The sequence below is a fragment of the Tinamus guttatus genome, unplaced genomic scaffold, assembly GCF_059628265.1.
Source record: "Tinamus guttatus ecotype Peru unplaced genomic scaffold, ASM5962826v1 Tinamus_guttatus_pri_ptg000866l, whole genome shotgun sequence".
NCBI lineage: Eukaryota > Metazoa > Chordata > Aves > Tinamiformes > Tinamidae > Tinamus > Tinamus guttatus.
The window spans coordinates 655302-675022 of NW_028289400.1; the positions used below are offsets into that span (position 1 = coordinate 655302).

Genomic DNA, 19721 nt, shown 5'->3' on the forward strand with positions numbered 1-19721 from the left:
CAGCGGAAAGGGAGGAGAGTCAACAGCTGCTTGCGCTAAAACTACCGGAGAAGCGGAGCCTCCGGGGCCGCGGGTCTCCTCAGTCCGTCCCGTAGAAAAAAGAAGCCCCCTTTGCTTTTTACATATATATATATATATATAAATATCTAGATATCGATATATATATATAAGTGGCCGCGGAAGCGCCGCGCGGGACTATAGCGTGGTCTCGCTGCCCATGTCCCGCGGCTGCTTCTCCGTGTCCGTGTCCTCGTAGTCCGACTCCATCTCTATCTTCACCTGCGGCACGGCGCAGAGCGGGCTGCGCGAGTAGTTGAAGGCGGGAGACGACGGGCAGGAGATCTTCAGGTGCAGCGTGATGCTGAGGAGGAGGAGGAGGATGAAGGAAAGGGGCTTTTTTCCCAGCGAAAGGCCGTCGGGATGGGGCTCGGAGCCTCCTTTTCCGTGCCCGTTACCTGCGATCCAGGTCTGAGCCGTTGGGAGAGGAATCGGAACGCAGAGCTCCCGGCGGAGGGCCTCTTTCCTAAGGGGGGGAAGGACAGACAGACGGACAGGCGTGAAACGCTTCCCGGGAAGCCCCGGCAATTCCCAAACTCCGCTCATTCATTCCCGACCTCAGCCCCGAATGCTCTGCACCTTCCTGCATCCTTGCCTGCGTTATCCATAGGAAAGAACAACGGCTCCTGTTTTCCTTTAGGATTTGTGGGATTAGCGTGATTGGCACCCGGGCAGAGCCGAGTTTTCCGGAAAGGGCATTAGGAAGCAGGAGGGAGTGATGGGAAAGGAAAGGAGGTGGGAACAGGGGAAGAAAGCAGGGAAAGGCAGTGAGCACAGTGCCAGGAGCTGCTCCGAGGAGCCCGGATCCAGAGATTCCTCCCCCTAGATGCCAAATGCTCCTTATTGGAGCTGCCAGGAGGTCGGTGCATGAGAATGAGGGGGCTCTGCCTTCCTCTGAGTGCAGATCCCGGCACATCCTTGCCTCCATGGCCTGTTTTGCATGGCTTTTCTCCAGGAAAACCCTATGGCAGCAGCACCCTGCAGCCTCACGGGGCCCTGTCCTCATCCCTGCCTCTTCCCGCCTTTTTCCATTGCCATTTTCCTCTCGCTGGGATTTTCTGGCTATCACGGAACACTGAGGACGCTCCATCCTCAAATCCACTGGCCCAACAGGAACGCCGCAGTGTATCAAATCTATGGCATTCCGAAGCCCAGGAAGCTCGGCCATTCCCAGGTTTTGACAGGTTTCCAGACACATCCGTCCCCAAAATCCGCAGGTCCCGGTGGTGCGAGGAGCCCCCCCGACCTGCGGCGCCCACACCTCCTCGTCGCTGCTGCTGTCGCCCTTGTTGCCCTTCTTCTTCTTCTTCTTCTTGTCGTCCTCCTTCTTCTTCTCCTTCTCGGGGATGATGTTATCGATCCAGGCCAGGTCGTGTTGGGAAAAGACGAAGTCCAGCAGCTTCCGCACCAGGATGAGGGCTAAAATCTAGGCGGGAAGAAAGGGAGGTGACGGAGCCGGCGGAGCGTCGCGGCGCCCCGGCGGCGCCGGGCCTCACCATGACGGGGAAGATGATGGCCGCCACGGTGGACTTGAGGATCCAGAGCACGGCCAGGCAGACGATCTGCACCAGGGTGAAGAGGTGGATGCGCCGCAGCGGCACGTGCCGCAGGAACACGTAGTCGGGCTGGTGCTTGGCCGGCATGAGGAAGAGCTTGCAGCGGTCCCAGAACTGCGGAGCCGGCGCGTCAGGGTGACGCCGGGTGACGCCGCGCGGCGGGAAGAGCCGCCCTGACGCCCGGCACGGGGTGACACTGGGGGCTCTGCCCCATGGGGACAGCTCACCTGGATGCCGTTGAGCGACGCGACGCCCATGTAGAGGAAGACGCCGTAGAGCACGGGCATGGGGATGTACTGCGGGCACACGGAGAGGCGTGTGGGAAAACGGTGGGAAAAATCAAGCCCCAATGGGATTTCAGCCGCCTCCCTGCATTGCTCCAGCAGGACAAGCAGGATTTTTTTGGTTTTACCTTCAGGATGGGGGCCAGGAAGACCGAGATGCCCGTCAGCACGAAGACGATGATGCCCGTCACCCTCTGCTCCCTGCCAAGGGGAGGACACGGGCTGACCCTGCGCTTCGCCGGGAGCGCCCCGAGGAAGAGCGCGGCCGCTCCTTCCTCACCTCACGCCCAGGAACTGGGGCTGCTCGCCGGGCGCGCTGGTCTCCGTCTCCATCTTGAGGCTGTCGATGTGGGCGATGGAGATGACGGTGGCCGCCACGTACCAGGGCAGCCCCATGAAGGAGCACACGGCCATGAGGATGCCCACCCAGAAGAGGTCCAGGTGGTAGCCGGCCGCTTTCTGCAAGGCAGCGCCCGGCGCGTCAGCGTCCGCGCGGCGTCGCGCCGCCGCGGCGCCGGCCCCGGCGCTCACCCGCAGCTTGTGCTCCTTGCGGTTCACGATGACGGCCGTGATCTGCTGGTCCATGAAGATGAGGATGGTGACGAGCAGGGCCGGCAGCGCGCTCGCCAGGTAAACCCACCACGGGTTCTTGCCGAAGGGGAACACGAACCAGCCGCGGTCCAGCCGGGTGGGCTGCGGGGGACGCAGGAGAGCGCGGTGGTTTCACCAATCCCAACAAAACCTTCCCAAACTCCCCACTGGAAGCTTGAGCACTCCGCAACAGTTCCCCCCTCATCACGCAACAGCTGTACCCGCTTCAGGATACAGATGTTCTGGGCAACGCTGCCGGAAAGGGATTTAGTTGCTTTTACCTTGAAGTCAGTAGGCACTTGGAGCTTTGGGGTGTTGAGTCCAAAGAGCACATCCAGCCCCACAAACATTAGTATGGACATAAAGATAGAGAAATCGCTAATAAGCTTGCGCAGCTGCAGCGAGCGAGAGAAAGGAAAGAAAAGGAGGTGGGAAGAAATAGAAGGGGAAGGGAAGGAAGAGAAGTCACAGAGTTAGAATATTCCCGTTGAAAGGAGGAGAGCAAAGCGCCGTTTCCCAGCGCGGCGGAGACGGCGGCCGCAGCGCCATGCGGAGCGCCCTGGGCCGAGGGCGCCGGTGGCATCGGGGTGTCCCGAGCCCGACTCCGGGGGGCTTTTCCCGGCCGCCACAGGGTGCTCGGGAAGCAGCTGGAAGAAAGCGGAGCAGAGAGGCAGGGCCGCCGCGTGCCGACCTTGATGATACTGGGGATGTGCAGCTTGGGGGTGTCCAGTCCGAAGCAGGCGTCTACGCCGCAGAAGAGCAGGATGGAGAAGACATTGGAAAAGTCGGCAATGAAGGCCCTGACCTGGAGGCAGAGGGGGAAGCGGAGGGGAAAAGGAGGTTACAGGGGCGCAGGGAAGGCAGCACCGGGCTCCGGAACGGCGGCACAACCGGGGGACATCGGTACAACCAGGGGACCGGGATGCGGCTCCCGCTGCCCGCGACGCTTCCGGCTGTCCTGGCGGTGAGTGCCCGAGGTCTGGGAATGCAGCTCTAGAGAGCGGGAAGGCTCTTGGCTTCCTTCGGACACGGCGATGCGTTACACGACGTGCAAGGAGCAAATCATCGCTGCAAACCTCAAGGAGGGTTTTCCTCATTGCTCCCAATTCCAATCAGGAATGATCCCCGTTGATCGCAGTTCCAATTAGAAGTTATCCCAATACGAACACACTCACTGATCTCGATGCCGATCCTCATTGATTCCCATGCCAATCATAGATGATCCCAATTCCAATCCTTAAGTGATCCCAATCTCAATCCCCACTGATCCCAATGCCAAACATCTTCTTTTCTAGCAGGCAAGGTAAATCCCGAGGCAGCACACGGAAATACCGACCCTTTTCCGCTTAGCTCCTGGCTTCCACGTTCTCCCGCAGCCACGAGGACGGCTTTTCCCACGGAAAAGAGACGGAAGCCGGCGGCACCCGGCGCTTTTCTTACCTTGGTGGGAAAATAGCGGCTGAACTTGAACTTTTTCAACGTCAGGGTCATGGAGTAGGTGCCGAAGAAGAGGATGAAGGACATGAGGGCCAGGTCCGGCACGAATTTGCAGGATTTGCCCACGAGGCTGCCGCCGTATTTCAGGCACTCCTTCTTGCTCAGCTGCGTCCAGTCCAGAGCTGTGAGGTTAATAGCATTGTACTGCGGAGAAAAGAGCCCGAAGAGCCACATTAGCCCCTTCCAATGTGAGTTTTTTTGTCCCAAAGCAGCCCCAGCCCCTGCGGCGGGGAAATCCCCCCCGGATCCGCCCTCCGCGGCCGCGATTCCCGGCGCGCGGAGCCACTCACCACAGAAACGTTAGTGGCGTTCGGTGCCACCGGCGCTGGAGCATCGAACAGCGTCGCGTTGGCTGCGGAAAGGAGGGCTCCCGTGAAGGGGCGGCCGCGCGCGGGGCGCCCGGCCCCTTCGCGCCCCGCAGCCGCTGCTCCCTCATCGACCCACGGTGACACGATCGGGGGCACTTTCCCTGCCCGGGGATGATTTTCCCATTTTGGGGGCTGCTTTTTTTTTTTTTTTGGCCCCGTTTGGGGCTCGCTTTCCCACTGCAGCAGCTCCCGGAGCAGCTCCGGTCGGCAGGAGCATCCCGGCTCGCGCCGGGACCCGCCTTTAAAACCAGGGAGAAAATGGGAGAAAAGGAAGAAAAAATCCCATTTTGGGGGCAGAGATGTGCATTTTTTGGCTTCTCATCCCTCCCAATAAAAAAAAAAAAAACAGAAGAAATCCCCCCCCAAACCAACTTCTCTGGGGTCTTCGGGTGCCGCCGGCCCATTCTCCGCTGCTCCGTGGGCATCGTGGCCCCAATCCATTGGGTTTTTCCCAACCTTTTTATCCCCCCAGTGGAGAATTAATGAAGGAGAAGCGACTGCGGGGTTCGAATCAGCTGCCCAGGCGAAATCACACTCTTTTCCTTCCGATCACCTGTTGGCTTTTCCAAAAATCCTACCCCGACTCTGGACTTTCTACCTCTAAACGGCTCCTCGGCCGCCTTAACGCGTTGGCGTCGGGGTTTTAGGATACTCGACGCAAACGCTGCTATCGGCGCGGAGAGAAGAGTGGATTGCACGGAAGAAAAAAACACAAAAAACACCAAAATCCCCTCCCCGAGGGGGGAAGAGTATCAAATATTAAACAATCTTAATATTCAGAAGGCGATACTCACTTGAGATTGAAATCGGCCCAAATTGGTGTGTGCAGCAGAGACAAATATGGGACAAATCAGTTATAATAATCAAAAATCAGAACTAAAGTCATAAAAATAAGGAAAAAAAAATAAGAAGAAAAAAAGAAGTAGGACGTAGAAGGGGGAAGAAACGCAACAGCTAAAGGGGGAAAAATCCCGCTCCGACGCCGAGGTCCTGGAGCAGCGAGGGAAGGCGGTGGCTTTCGGAGCGTGGAGCCACACAGTTCCTCAGCCCCACAGAGGGAATTGAGATCCACAAAAGCCAAAAAGCACCCCAAAAAAGGGCCGAAAGGTTGTTTTCCTGGTGGCAGGTGGGAATGCGTCCCCCAGCGATGGACTCCTGGGTTTACGCCACAAGCCGGGTCTTGGATGTATTTCTAAGGGTAACGTTTTCTGCTCGCTCCCGATATATCCAGAAATTGTTCGGATCTTGACTACATCAGCTAATCCAAGAGAAAACGCTGGAATAATCCCCAAAATGAAGGTCTGCGTTCCCTTCTCGGCTCCAGGAGGTGGTGGGAGCATCCAAGCCAGGCGGTTTGAATCCTCGATCACTTAGTGAAGGTATCCGAGAGCAAGCACGGATATCGGAGATAAAATTCCAAGCCTTTGGCGCAGGCACAGGTCCACATTCAGCTGTCTTTGATCCAGCTGTTGGCCGGGAAAAGCACGTCCCGGTTCCGGGAAAAGCAGAGCTTTGCCTCCCCTGGGCAAGGGTTTGCTTTAATCGGGGATTACGGCTTTTTCGCTTTTGTCCATAGTAGAAATTGGATCAAAATCAGGAAACTTGGTGTCTGCTCAAAGGCTGGTCACGTCTCCTTCTCCAAAAGGATGAATGCAGTTGGGAAAACCAGTCTGTGGATGTGGGAATCTCCGCTTGGACATCCTGGGATGTCCTCTCCTCTGACACTGCCGCAGACCAAATCCTCCCCGTGTATTTTCTTGGGAAATGGATATTTTCTTGGGGAACAGATCAGAAGGTTGGAATGACGATGGAAAAAGCCTTTTTTTCCATCCCTCCTTTTCATGGCTCCAGGTCTGGCCGTGGGCAGGGAGGAGGCTCCGACTCTCCTGCCCTGGCATCGCTCTCTCCGAGGGGGCAGCTTTGCTTTACAGGGGGAAACCAGACACCACCCGGTGCGTGCCGAGGGTCCTGATCCCAAAAAATCCACGAGCCCGGTGCCGCTTTTCGGCATCGGCGGCCATCGACGTGCTGGGCTGCAGTGGGCAGGCGGAAACCGAGAGGTTTCGCCCCAAATTACCCTACGAGGATGAGAACCGGGGCGCGGGTCTGGTCACCCCGCTCCCTGCGCCGAGGAGGGGACGTCTCGCACTCACCTGGGTCGGGCGCGACGCACTCGCACTTGTACATGGTCACGTAGTCGGGCTTGAAGTCCGAGTTGATGGGGTAGTACTTGAAGGCGCCGATCATCTTCTTGATGGCGTCGTAGATGAAGATGAAGCTGATGAGGGTGGAGAAGCCTTCCTCCGTGAAGCGCGTGATGTACTTGATGATGAAGCTGGCGTCGGTGGCCACCAGGATAAGGCACTGGAGGGCAGAGTGCAGGCCGATCCAGAGGCGGAACTCCATGTAGTCGATGCCGTTGCCTCTGGAAGGGGGCACAAGGAGAGGGTGGCCAGGTGAGGCTCTGGACAGCACTAGGTGCTCATGGACATTGCTGGGTGCTCCTGGACATCACCAGGTGCTCATGGACTTCACCAGGTGCCCCTGGACATTGCTGGGTGCTAGTGGGCATCATTGGGTGCCCCGGACATCACTGGGTATCCCAGGACATAGCTGGATCCTCATGGACATCACCAGGTGCCCCTGGACATCACTGGATGCCCCTGGACATCACTGGGTGCACCTAGACATCACTGGGTGCTCATGGACATCACTGGGTATCCCAGGACATAGCTGGATCCTCATGGACATCACCAGGTGCCCCTGGACATCACTGGATGCCCCTGGACATCACTGGGTGCTCATGGACATCACTGAGTATCCCAGGACATAGCTGGATCCTCATGGACATCACCGGCTACCCCTGGACGTGACTGGGTGCTCATGGACATCACCGGGTGCTCATGGACATCATTGGGTGCCCCTGGACATCACTGGGTATCCCAGGACATAGCTGGATCCTCATGGACATCACCAGGTGCCCCTGGACATCACTGGGTATCCCAGGATATAGCTGGATCCCCATGGACATCACCGGGTAACCCTGGACATCACTGGGTGCCCCTGGACATCACCGGGTGCTCATGGACATCATTGGGTGCCCCTGGACATCATCGGGTGCCCCTGGACATCACTGGGAGCTCATGGGCATCACTGGTGCCCCAGGGCGTTGTTGGCCGCCCCCACCTGCTGAGGGCCACCTACTTGCTGAAGTCGAAGAGCAGCTTCTCGAAGATGAGGATGGGCCCGGTGCTGCTCAGGATGATGAGCGGCTGCCCGGCAAAGAGGCAGAACATGGAGCCCGCCATGGCGGTGCCGAGGAAGCTCTCCATGACGCCCTGCGGATGGACGAGACGGATAAAGGATCAGCGCTCAGGGAAGTGAGGAGACCCGAGGCTGGAGCTGTGGTGGACGCGGTGGGACCCATGGTCAACAAAAGGGTTACAGGGAAGCCCTCGGCAATGAGCTTTCCCAGCCCCACAGGTCTCCATCCACGGCTGCTCTTGCTTGGGGATGAATTTCCATCCCCAGCAAAGACTCCCGCTTCTCAGGGGAGGTAGGACCCGCCGCAGGGGACCCCCACGCGCCAGGCCACCCATCCCCTTCCGCTGGCTCCACCTGGTAGTTGTCGGTAGCGTCCCCGAGCAGCCCCCCGAACGTGATGGCGTTGGTGATGCAGCCCAGGTAGATGAAGAGGATGGCAGAGATGGACTGGATATGAAAACCCTCATAGAAATCGCTCGGGAACCAGGGCAGCTTCCTCTTGATGTCCAAGCAGAGACCCCCGCAGAACCTGTGGAGACGCCGGAGAGGAGGGCGGTCACCCGGGGTCTCAGAAGCCCCCGGTGCTTTTTGGGCGGCCGCGCTGCTCACCGGCCGGTCCACGCGAGCTCCTCGCCAATCTCGTGCACTTCGGGCATCTCCCCGTCATCGCTGCCGCCGCCGCCGCTGCCGGCGGCCGCCCCGCCGGCCGTGCCGTTCATCTGCCCCGCTTCGCTCAGCGAGAACACGGATTTCCTGCGGGAGAGACGGCGGTGGCCTTGGTCACTGGCGCTGGGGACACGTTTGGAGGTGCCACGAGCCAAGGCTGGGTGCGTTCCATGCCAAGGGGCTGGTGCACAACAAGAGGAGCACAAACGGAGCAGGGATTGGGGAAAAGCTCCGGAGAGGACACCCAGGGAGAAGGGGAAACCCATCACGCTCTCCACCATCTCCAAAACAGAGGGAAATTGGGCAAATAAATTCCTGGCAGGAAATCCAAGTGTCACCCTCGGGCACCCACCTCTTCTCAGCCGAGGGCACTTTCTTGGGCGGCTCTATCCGGATGGTGGGATCCCACTCGCCGGGCGGCAGGACGATGACTTCGTCCAGGAACTCGTCTATGCCGGCGATGAGGTCTTCCCTGTCGCGGGCTTTGTAGGCGACGTCGCTGAAGAGCTGGGAATGGAGAGCCAAGAGGCATCATCTGGGATGCACTCCCACACGGATGGCTTATTCATCCCGGCATTTCCCCGTAGGACAAATACTGGTGTTTTTCCTGGCAAGCTTTGAGCAAAGGGAGCTGCTGGGGATGGAGGGGAGCAGCCAGGCAGGGTTTGCATCCACTCACATCGTCCACCATGAGGGTCGCGATGGCTCTGCCGATCTCGTTGTAGGACTTGGCTTTTCCCGTGGGGCCCAGGAGGATGAAGAGGAACCTGGGAAGAGCAAAGAGCTGCTGGCTGCAACCCGGAGCACATTGGGTGCAACCCTTGGCGTGTTGGATGCCACCCAGAGCGAAGCCACCCAACATCAGAGCTGGCATCGTGGGATGCGTTAGCGTTCCCGACCCCCTGAGCATCGTTTTGGGGCTCAGCGCTCGCTCTGCCGGCCTCACCTCGTGGGGACGGGCACCTCCGTCATCCCGCCCAGCATGGTGGCCTGGAGCAGGCGCACGAAGGCCACGAAGGGCTTGTCGAGGAAGTCCACCTCGCCCACCAGCACGTTGGAGGCCTCGGCGTCTTTGGGGATCTTCTTGATGAACTTGTTCTTCAGCTGGCGGAAAGACAAGGCCGGCAAGGGAGAATTTTCTCCTGTCTGGCTCTTCCCTGTCCCGGGATATTTTTCATGGCTTGTTCCTCTACACCCTGAACTCAAAACCTCATTTATTTTTGCCCAGCCAGATCGTGGCTGTCACCGTGTGCCAAAACCTCTCACCCCAGGGGCTCAAACCTGACGTCCTCCCACGCGCCCGCGGCCAACGCAGCGGGAACAAAACCGTGACAATCCCCAACACCAAATTTCCTCATTATTCCACCATTAAGCCCGAGATTAATTGAAATTACACGCTCAGGGGGGAGGCCCAACGCAAACACCCGATGCTCAAAAGGCGCTTTGCTGGGGTCTAAACCGAAAGAACGCGCGGGGGGACCTCGCGCTCACGTTTTGGAGCTTATCCTGCCCTGTTCCTTCCTCCGGGCAGGAATAAATGACGGAGGAGGAAGGCGTGTGCGTGGATTTAGCCCCAGGACTCTTCTCCCCCGCGGCTCGTTCATTATTAGTCTCAATAAGTTCAATGCCAACCCGGGCCGGGTGTTATTCTAATCTATACGGCAGCGTGAGGGGAGGCATGTGAGCCAGGCAGCAAGCGCTCCCTAGTCTGCTAATCTTTTAAACCCAAATGGAAAAAAAAAAATCATCATAATAAACCAGCTCTTCCCATTCAGCTCGGAATAAGCAAGAGCAGGAGTTAACGAGGGCTAAGCTGTGTGTAACACTTAAAAAGTCCCTTTGTAGTGGGCCTAATAGGGTGATTAAAAGCAGCATTCTTGGGTGCTGAATGCTCTGCATATTTGGGGATTAACCCTCTGCACCCTGTTGCTGGAGTCGGGTGTCCGGGTTTCCTCGCTGGGCACGCACCTAAGGGCAGCTCTTTCCAGCACGTTTCTTTTCCTACCACTAGGTTTCCAGGATGTTTTCCCTCTCCCAAGGATGCTGCCTCCAGATGCTTCCTGTGTATCCCTGATTCTGCTCACGACTTGCTGGTCCCCGCTCCAGCCCAGACACCACCTCTAGGACCAGCACCAACAAGTTATCAAGGATCAACACAAGCCCCTGGATGACGAGGAACAGCATGGATTTTCCTTTCTGGAGATATTAGCCCGTAAACCCTCATGATTTTCCAAGGGGGAAACAAAACCGGGTCATTTCTGCCTACCTGGTCGGTGCTCGGCGTGTCCGAGATGTCGTTCATGCTGCGACTCTGCGCGTGGCCTGCGCGGGACGAGGCGGAGAAGCCGTGAGGAAAACACGATCCCGCTCTTCCTTGCAAAGCTCCCAGGGCATCCAACCCACCCAGGCCGTGCACCTCAAACGGGGGCTCCAGGCGCTGCAAATGGCTTTGGAGCGATAAACGCAACAAACGCAGCGCGATTCCAACAGCAAACGCAGCCCAAATTGCCCCGCCGCGGATTGCAACCCCGTTTTCCAACCCCGCTGCCCCACGGAGCCGCCCCGGCTTACGCAGGCGGCCGTAGCTCGCGCTCTGCCGCATCCGCAGGTCCTCGTTGGAGCGGTGGAAGCTGGCGCCGGCCGCCGGGCTCCGCACGGGGCTGCGCGCTGCGGGAAAACGGGCGTTAGAGGGGATGCCAATTCCCAGCAAATCCCTGGAAACGCAGGCTTGGGAACGGCCGCCCCAGCGCCGAGAGCATCGCGGAGCCGATGCACCCGCAGTTTGTGTTTGCACCCGCTCTCATGTGCGTTTTTCTCCCCCTGCCAGTGGTTTTTCTGGTAGCAGGGAAGTGTTTTTCCTACCCTGGCCTTTGGCAGAGGTTATTTAGCAAAAGGCTGTGCCAGGCCGAGCAACGCTCTGTTATTTAAATATAAAGCAAATTTCACGCCTAGCTTTTGACCCATGGGTTTCCTACATCAACCCCAGCATTTTTGCAGGAAACCTGAGCTCGCAGGGCTGTGTTTTCCGTGGAAAAAAAGCCATCTTGACAACTGAGCTGCTCTACATCTCTCCAACTCCCCTCCTTCTCTTTGCATGAAATCCTCTGGGAAAACAAGGACAGAATTCCCAGTGCTTTGACACAGGGATACTCATGGACATCCCTTTAGCTCAGTAGCTCGGGCATCTCTCGCTCGATCCCTGGATTCCACGTCCCCATTTGCAACCTCAAAGCGATACCGTCATCTCCACGAGGCACCGAGGGAAAGATGCCCTCGATTTATTTCCGAAGGTCGATTAGATGATGAGCCGAGCTCCATTTTGAGAACTCCTGAGTAAATTCTAGCACAAAACCCTCCCTCCTCCGCCAGTTTGGAAATCCGGCCATGGGAATATCGCCCGGTGACGTCGGCCGGAGGGCTCCGGCGCCGCCGTTGGACCCGCTGCCGCCCGGCAAATCTGGGGCTCCACCGAATGACCTCCGCTTCAACCCAAATAATAATCCTCAAGCCCAGCAACCAAATCCCCTTTTATAAAGGCTCAAAAATAGGAAGGGCCGGCGGCCGCGCCGGGAGGATTTGCTCGCAGACGGCTCCCGGTGACCCGGCGGCGGCCGAGTTTTGGGGTCTTTGCTCCGTGGGCAAACGCTGGGATTTTCCCTCCTCCCGCTCCGGGATGCTGCCCGGAGATGCCAGGATGCCCCGGGCGCTCACTGGTGTTGGAGGAGACGGATTTGCCGATGTCGGCCAGGGAGCGGTGGATGGGCTTCTTGGTCTGGTGGCGGTGGCGCCGCAGCAGCACGTAGCTGAGCTTCTCCCGCAGCTCAGCCTTGAGCAGCCCGTCCTCGATCTGCTTCTCCACCACGTCATCTGCGGGGGAGAATCAGCTAACGGGGCCCCCAAAACCGCCCTGCACGCGGCGCGGGTCGGTTCGGCACCCAAGGGTGCTGAAAGCCGCCCCGGGCTCCTACCGATGATCTGGGGCAAGGAGTAGCCGTCCAGGTCGAGCAGCACCGTGCCCGTCTGCAGGCACGTCCGCAGCTCGAAGAGGCTGTGCAGGGACAGCGTGGACACGTGGGGCTTGCTCCACCTCTCGCCTCCCTCTTCCACCTTCTCCTCAAACTTTATCCACCTGCGGGAAGGAGCAGACGGCTCGGGCCGGATCCGCACGCGCCGCCGCGTTGCCAACCCGGATTAGCTCTGCTCGGGCTTCGCCTTGGGCTTGTTTAGCACCTGGAAAGAAGCCCTTCTCCCTCTAGCCCTTATTTTTGAAAACCAAATGTGTGATGGAGAACATCTGGGAAGAGGCCGGCGGCACGGATTTTGGGAAGCGAGCCGCTTTTCCTTTAAGGGAAGCTTGCAGGCTCCGCGGATTAGCCTTCCCCGGGGCTTAACCTGGCAACTTTTAACTGGTACGACCTGGATTTGGGCTCCTGCGGGCACAGACGGAGGAAACACTGGGCAGAGGGAGCTGGGATTATACAGGTTACTGTATAACCTGTATGTATAAACTGTATGTTGCGGGCTGGGCGTCCCCTCTCCCAGCCGGGAGATGAAGGATGTGAACACTGGGACAACCAAAACCTGCTGGAAAGCCCTATAAAAATCCCAGGAAACCTCATGCAGGGACAAAAATCAAAGCGTCCTGCAGGACAGATTGGGGCCCCAGCATCGTCTGGGACCGCGGCGCCTGCGCCCAATGATGACTCTGAAGGTTCCTGCCTGGATTTCTTTGGCTAAAACCATTTACTTTCTGCTCGGTGACGTTTCCCCTCGGGCTGCCAAGGGGTTTATTGGCAGGTAGAGCTAGTGCCACCAAGGAGCTGCTCTCCCGCGGCCAAAGAGGCCGAGGGGGAGCGGAAATCTGGGAATCAAGAAACCTCCAGCCAAGTCCGTGGCCGAAATCCCCGTGCAAACCCCACGGGGGGCATTTGGGCCACATCCCCGAAATGCTGATCCAAACCCTGGGAGAAGGAGCCTCACCTGGCCGCCTCCTTCCACTCCATGTCGTCGCCGTCGCGCTGCAGCGTGTCCATCTCCGTGAAGAGCGTGGGGTTGGGCGGCTCGTCCTCCTCGCCCAGGATGTAGCGCAGGCGCTCGGCCGCCGGCGACACTGCGGGGAGGAGGAGGGGACATTCGGGAAGCGCTCGGAGCAAAGCCGGCACCCACGGAGCCGATCCCATCCCAGCAAGGACAAGGCAAAACCGGGTGATGTCTTGCTGGGACAACGCTTGGGGAGAAGACACAAGATCTTCGCCCAGCGCCAGCTAAGAGACCTCAAGCGTTTTTTCCTGGCATTTCCTTTTTCCTTTTGTGATCCATCTGCACGGGAAGAAGATAAAACGGATAAATCCCTTGGGAAGCAAGAACAATTTGGTTTTCAGCCTGGAGGGATCATAGAATCACAGAGTGCTGAAGGTTGGAAGGGACCTCTAGGGATCATCTAGTCCAACCCCTGCACACGCAGGGTCACCTAGAGCACGTGGCACAGGGCTGCGTCCAAGGGGGTTTGAAGATCTCCAGAGAAGGAGACTCCACAACCTCTCTGGGCAGCCTGTTCCAGGGCTCTGGCACCCTCACTGGGAAGAAATTTTTCCTTAAGTTCCTGTGGAACTTTTGGTGCTTCAGTTTGTGGCCATTTCCTCTAGTTTTGTTGGTGGCCACCAGTGAAAAGAGGCCGGCCCCATCCTCCTCACTGCCTCCAGATCTGTCCCACCCTACGTAGAAAGACAAGCAGAAGGACAAAGAGGGACTTGCAGAGCGTGGGGTGAAAAAGGAGGACCCGAGAAAGGAGGTGCTGGAGGCAGCAACCTGCTGGGAGACCACGAGTGCACAGGGGAGGCTGGGAATGATGGATATTAGGCCTGCGTCAGGAATCACAGAAGGATGAAGGTTGGAAGAGACCTTTGCAGCTCATCCAGCCCAACCCCCTGCACCAGCGGGGTCACCTAGAGCAGTTGCACAGCGCCGTGTCCGGGCGGATTGGGATAGCTCCAGGAGGAGACTCCGTTGTCCTTATGTTTGGATGGACCCACTTGTGTTTCAGTTTGTGTCCGTTGCCCCTCGTCCTACAGCCGACCACCGTGACAAGAGCCTAGGCCTGGTCTCCTCACGCCCTCCCTTTGGATAGTTAAACACGTTGCTAAGTCCAGGCTTCTCCAGGCCCAGCTCCCTCAGCCTTTCCTCCTAGGAGAGATGCTCCAGGCCCTTCATCATCTCGGCAGCCCTTCACGCACCTCCACGTCCCTCTTGTCCTGGGGACCCCAACACTGGACACGTCACTCTAGATGTGGCCCCACCAGGGCTGAGCACAGGGGCAAGATCCCCTCCATGGACCTCTTGCCAAGGCTCTTCCTAACATCCCAAGCCACCACAGGCCTCGGTGGCCACCAAGGCCCATGGCCGCCTTGGTGTCTCTCACCATGAATCACAACCCTCTGAGCTCCGCCGTTCCCAAGCCACCATCCGCTCATCCCGCCCGCGATTCCCGAGTTTCCCAAGAGGACGTTACGGGAGACAGTGCCAAAGAGCTTGCTGACATCAAGGTGGCCATGTCCACTGCTCTCCCCCCATGTCACCAGCCCGTCACCCCATCGCAGAAGGCCACCAGGTTGGTCACCCCATGGCTGAGCCCACCTCCCCTCTGCCCGCTGGTTATTCCGTAAGAATTTAAGCAGCATATTAAGAATTTAACGTGTGGCGTATTTTCATTGAAACCTTGGCTGTTTCCTAAGACGGCAGGAAGATCCCAGATCCAAGGAGGCTTCTGCGGCAGCCGGGAATGTTGCCTTTTCCTACTGCCAAACCACCCGGCGCCAAATCCCACTGCCATAAAAAGCAGATAAAAAGCAGGATATCTGGAGCACATAGCTTGACCTGCTCAACCACCTAAGCCACAAGGACCACAGCTCTTACCGCACTTGGTGCCATTATTACTAATATTCCTCTTATTTAATAACTGGGCTCCGTGCCTGGAGGCCTTAAAGATGAAAAAAAAGAGGCATTGGGGGTTTTTTCCTCCATTTTTCCCTTTTTCTCCCCCAGTTTGAGGCACAAGCCGGGCCTCCCTGGTTTTCCTGCCGGGCTTGCTGAGCCGGACAGAAGCGCCGGCTCCTAAACCAACAGCTCCGGACTCGAGCGAGCAGCCGGGCCGGGAGAATTCCTGGGATTTAGCCACCCGGAGGACCCTTTCGTGCCCAAGGGCGGCCCGGCCGTACGGATACGGCGGAGCTCTCGGGCCCTTCTTCTTCTCCTCCTGGAAAGTTAATCCGGCGCTGGATTCCAGCCCGGAAAGCACCGGTTCTTCCCTGGGGACGACACACCGAGCGGCAGCGTTTTTCCAAGGAAGCACCAACGAGTTTTGACACCAGTTTTACACCGCGGAAGCCCCCGTGACGGCTCCGCTGCCGCTTTCCCCCCGTTAAACCTCCAGCCCTTTAAGCCAGAGGGGATCCGAATGCAGCCCAGGACCTCCCGAGCTGCGGGATTAGCATTAATGCGAGTGATCGTATAGGATCATTATGCATAGAAAAGAGCTTACATTTCCATGGGCAATTGGGCAGAGCGGCGGCGCTTTGTGCGCCCACCTCCTCGAGGCGCGTCCCTTATCCGCCCGCCCGGGGCCGGATCGCCGGGAAAACCCAGCGCCTCGTCCCCACCGCTATAAATTTGGGGCCAGCTTTAAGGCTTGGTGTGCCCACAGAAGCCAAAACGCTCCATTTTGGCCCCAAAAAGGGGGCTTTTATTCGGCCGAATAGGCCATTTCAGTGCGGCGGGCTCAAGCCGAGCCGCTTTCGCTAGGAAGGAGCAAAGCCGGAAAGAAAAATCAATAGGAAAAAAGGGGGAAAGAAAGAAAAAAGGAGGATTTCTCCCCGCTCCCACCATGAGAAAGCCGGCGGGAACCGCGTGCCCGACAGCCTCCTACCTGCCGGCGTCTCCAGCTTTTCCCCCATTTCTCCCCGGCGGAGCCGAGCGTTCGCCGCGCGCTGCAGGCCGAAAAAAAACCGCCCAAACCCCCCAAAAACTTTCCTGCTTTATCCACTGCGGCTTGCTAAACTCCCAGGCTTAAGGAGCAGATTACAGAGCCTCTAAAGCACTTTCCTCTCCCTCGGGCTGGCACGCCGCGGCCGTGCCAAATCGGACGAGGTGCGGAACAGAGGTGAGCGCTCCGGGCACGCGTGGCGGAAGGAGGGAGCGAGGAAGGGGAGGGAGGCAGAGGAAGGTGGGGAGACAGCGGGAGACCTTGAGCTGTTTGCTTTCATTTTTAGAGGGTTTTGCTTCCCCGAATCCCCCGGTTTTAGCCCCGCCGGCCTCAGGCTTTGCCCCCAGGGCTGCGCGCAGTGGTTTTCCCTCGGGATAAACCTCCTGCTTGAGGAACGCCGGGAGTTAGGCCTTGGAATGGGAATTGCCGGGCACAAGCAAACACATCCCTGGCCCTTTCCAAGGAGACTCCCGGCGGATGCTTTTCCCGCGGGAGCTGCAGGTTGTCGGCACCGCAAGAAACACTCGCTGGGAGTTTTCCCGTGCAAAAATGGGAAAAAAAATCCCTTTTGCTCTGCAGGGAGAAGCAAGGGGCGCCCGCCCGCCCCGGCTCCGCCGTCTGCTTTACGCCCCGGGCGGACGGGGTTTTGCTGTGCAAAATGTTAATCTGCGCTAAGGAGATTTAACGGAAGCGGCCGAAGGCCGGGATAAGAGCCTGCCAGGAACAAGGTGTGATGCCCGGAGGCGCATGCTCCCCGCCTGCAATTTGGGTGCCAAACTCTGCAATTTGGGTGCCAAATGCCGCAATTTGGGTGCCAAATGCCACAATTCGGGTGCAAATTCTGCAATTTGGGTGCCAAATGCCGCAATTTGGGTGCAAAATGCTGTAATTTGGGTGCCAAACTCTGCAATTTGGGTGCTGAATGCCACAATTTGGGTGCAAAATGCTGCAATTTAGGTGCCAAACTCTGCGGTTTGGGTGCCGAATGCTGCAATTTGCATGCCAAGTGCCGCAATTTGGGTACAAAATTCTGCAATTTGGGTGCCAAACTCCGCAATTTGGGTGCCAAATGCCACAATTTGGGTGCAAAATGCTGCAATTTGGGTGCCAAACTCTGCGATTTGGGTGCCGAATGCTGCAATTTGGGTGCCAAGTGCTGCAATTTGGGTGCAAAATACTGCAATTTGGGTGCCAAACTCTGCAATTTGGGTGCCAAATGCCACAATTTGGGTGCAAAATGCTGCAATTTGAGTGCCAAACTCTGCGATTTGGGTGCAAAATACTGCAATTTGGGTGCCAAACTCCACGATTTGGGTGCCGAATGCCACAATTTGGATGCAAAATGCTGCAATTTGAGTGCTGAACGCCACAATTTGGGTGCCAAACTCCACAATTTGGGTGCCAAATGCCACAATTTGGGTGCCAAATGCCGCAATTTGGGTGCAAAACGCCCAAATCCCCTTTTTTCCCAGCCATGGCAGTGGCAGAGGGGCACTCACTGGTCCTGCTGGCGTTGTCGTTGCCGCTCTCGTAGCAGAGGTGGCCGCCGCCGTCGTCCGTGTCGGAGCGCTCCGGCCGCTCGTAGGGCCGCTCGGCGCCGTCCCGGCTCGACGCGGAGCGGCGGCGCCGCCGCTTCCTCCGGTAGCCCCGGGGCACCGGCACGCCGATGTAGATGGAGTGGTAATCTGGGAGAGGGAAAGAATTCCCGCTGGAATTCGGCTCCGGGAAGCCGAGCACGGCCGCGGCCAAGGCCGGGGCTTCGCTCACCTTCCTCATCCTCGTAGCGCCGCCGGGAGCCGCCGAGGCCCCTCTCGCTCATCACATCCTCGTCCTCCATGAGGCCGGGAGAGGCGCCGGCAGGGAGGGAAAACGAGGGAAAAGCCGATTTGGACAGAAATCGCTTCTTTTTACGTCCCAAATGTAACAAAACTGGCGATATCCCGCACTATTCCCTCCAACGCGCCGGCGAAGGGGATGGATCCCGGGATTGTGGCGTTTGCAATCGCTTCCCGCTGCCGGCTCCGGCTCTCTGGCTGCTAATTAGGCGCCTAACGAGCTGCCCCGCGGCCCTTGTCTTTCACACTCCACTGGGGCGGCAGGACGGGCGCCGCTGGCGGCGGCCCCGGTCGATGGCGCCCAAAGTCACTTTGGCCCCGGCTTGTCCATCAGCTTGAAGATAGGAAACCAAAGGGTATTTTAAAAGGAAAATCATTATATTAACCCGAATGACCCGGCTGGTGGGATTTATGGGCACCAGCAAGAAGGAGCAGAGCTCCTGGGCTTTGGTTTTGCTATTAAAGCGGCTAAAGTCTCCACCAAAAAAGCCAGGCAGCATCTAAGGCAGGAGTTAGGAAGGCAGCATGGGAAAAGCCTGCAGAAAAAGCAACAAAGCACATCAAAATAAGACAGAAACAGCACTCCCTGTTTTCCTCACCCCAGAAACACAATAAATACCTTAGAAACAACCTGTATAATAGGCAAAACGCCACGTATCCCCCCCAAAACTTCACTAGGGATGTGGTTTTGCCCTTCAGGACATTGCAAGGCCTGCAAAACCCCCGGACTTTTAGGCAGAAGTCAAACGGCCAGAGCCAACACCAGCTGCAAATTAAAGCGGAGACGACGGCCCCAGCAATAAAGTGGGGGACATGCAGGTCTAATAACTCACCCCTGACTTGTTCTGCCATAGGGACACCCTATTTCTTTCCTTTTTTTTGCATTTTTTCCCTTGGATTGCCCACGATTCGGGGAGGGCAAATGGCTTTTGCGTCATGCGTTCTGCAGCATCGTTTGCAGCCGGAGCTGAGCAAACCTCTCCAGCCCTAACGAACGCGCTAATATTATTTAGGCGGCTCCGGGAAAGCATCAGCATCCATCAAAAAGCTCCTGGGGTCCTTAGAGAGCCAGGTCGCCGCCCGGCGGGCACCGATCGCCTTTCAACAAGGGCTTCACCCTGTTTATCATACGTTTTCCCCTAAATATTGTGCATTTTCCCCTAAATATGGTGCATTTTGCCCCTAAAGGAAGCATCATAGACCAGCCTTCAGCTGCATGTGCTGCAGCGTGCGGTCCGGTTGCTTCCATAGGGCTGGTTTCAGCCTGCAAAACAGATGGGAAAACACAGGAATCAGCCTTAAAAACATAGGAATCAGCCTTAAAAACATAGGAATCAGCCTTAAAAACATAGGAATCAGCCTTAAAAGCAGCCCTTGCTGCTGCTGCTGCCCCGGGCCCATGCGGGCGGCCGCGCTCCGGCTTTCCCGGTTGTCCAAGTCCATTTCACGCCCGGCCGGCACCGGAGCCGCTTCTCCTTTTAGCAGGAGCGGTCGATACGTCGGCGTCAAAGCGGCAGTTCCCGGCGGCCGGGCGAAAAGGGGAAGCCGGATTTCTCACGTTAAAGCAATCGGGAAAGATTATTTTATAGATCATATAAGAATTTTAATGCTTTGAATTCCCAGCC

At 57.7% G+C, this 19721-nt stretch overlaps 1 protein-coding gene across 1 annotated transcript; it reads right to left on the reverse strand.

Annotated features, from left to right (window-relative positions):
- Positions 1–154: 154 nt before the first annotated feature.
- Positions 155–18098, reverse strand: SLC4A5 (solute carrier family 4 member 5). The gene is made up of 25 exons (XM_088537810.1): positions 18029–18098; positions 17761–17946; positions 13264–13393; positions 12252–12412; positions 11995–12150; positions 10855–10950; positions 10550–10605; positions 9230–9387; positions 8963–9050; positions 8622–8790; positions 7972–8201; positions 7558–7691; positions 6507–6778; positions 4276–4337; positions 3929–4129; positions 3180–3293; positions 2770–2883; positions 2429–2590; positions 2178–2356; positions 2026–2098; positions 1841–1909; positions 1554–1727; positions 1319–1483; positions 456–523; positions 155–361 (listed from the first exon to the last, which is right to left on the reverse strand). Exons 1-25 carry the CDS (start codon positions 18096–18098, stop codon positions 196–198), a joined length of 3453 nt encoding a protein of 1150 aa, XP_088393936.1. The 3' UTR covers positions 155–195.
- Between the last annotated feature and the right edge of the window lie 1623 nt (positions 18099–19721).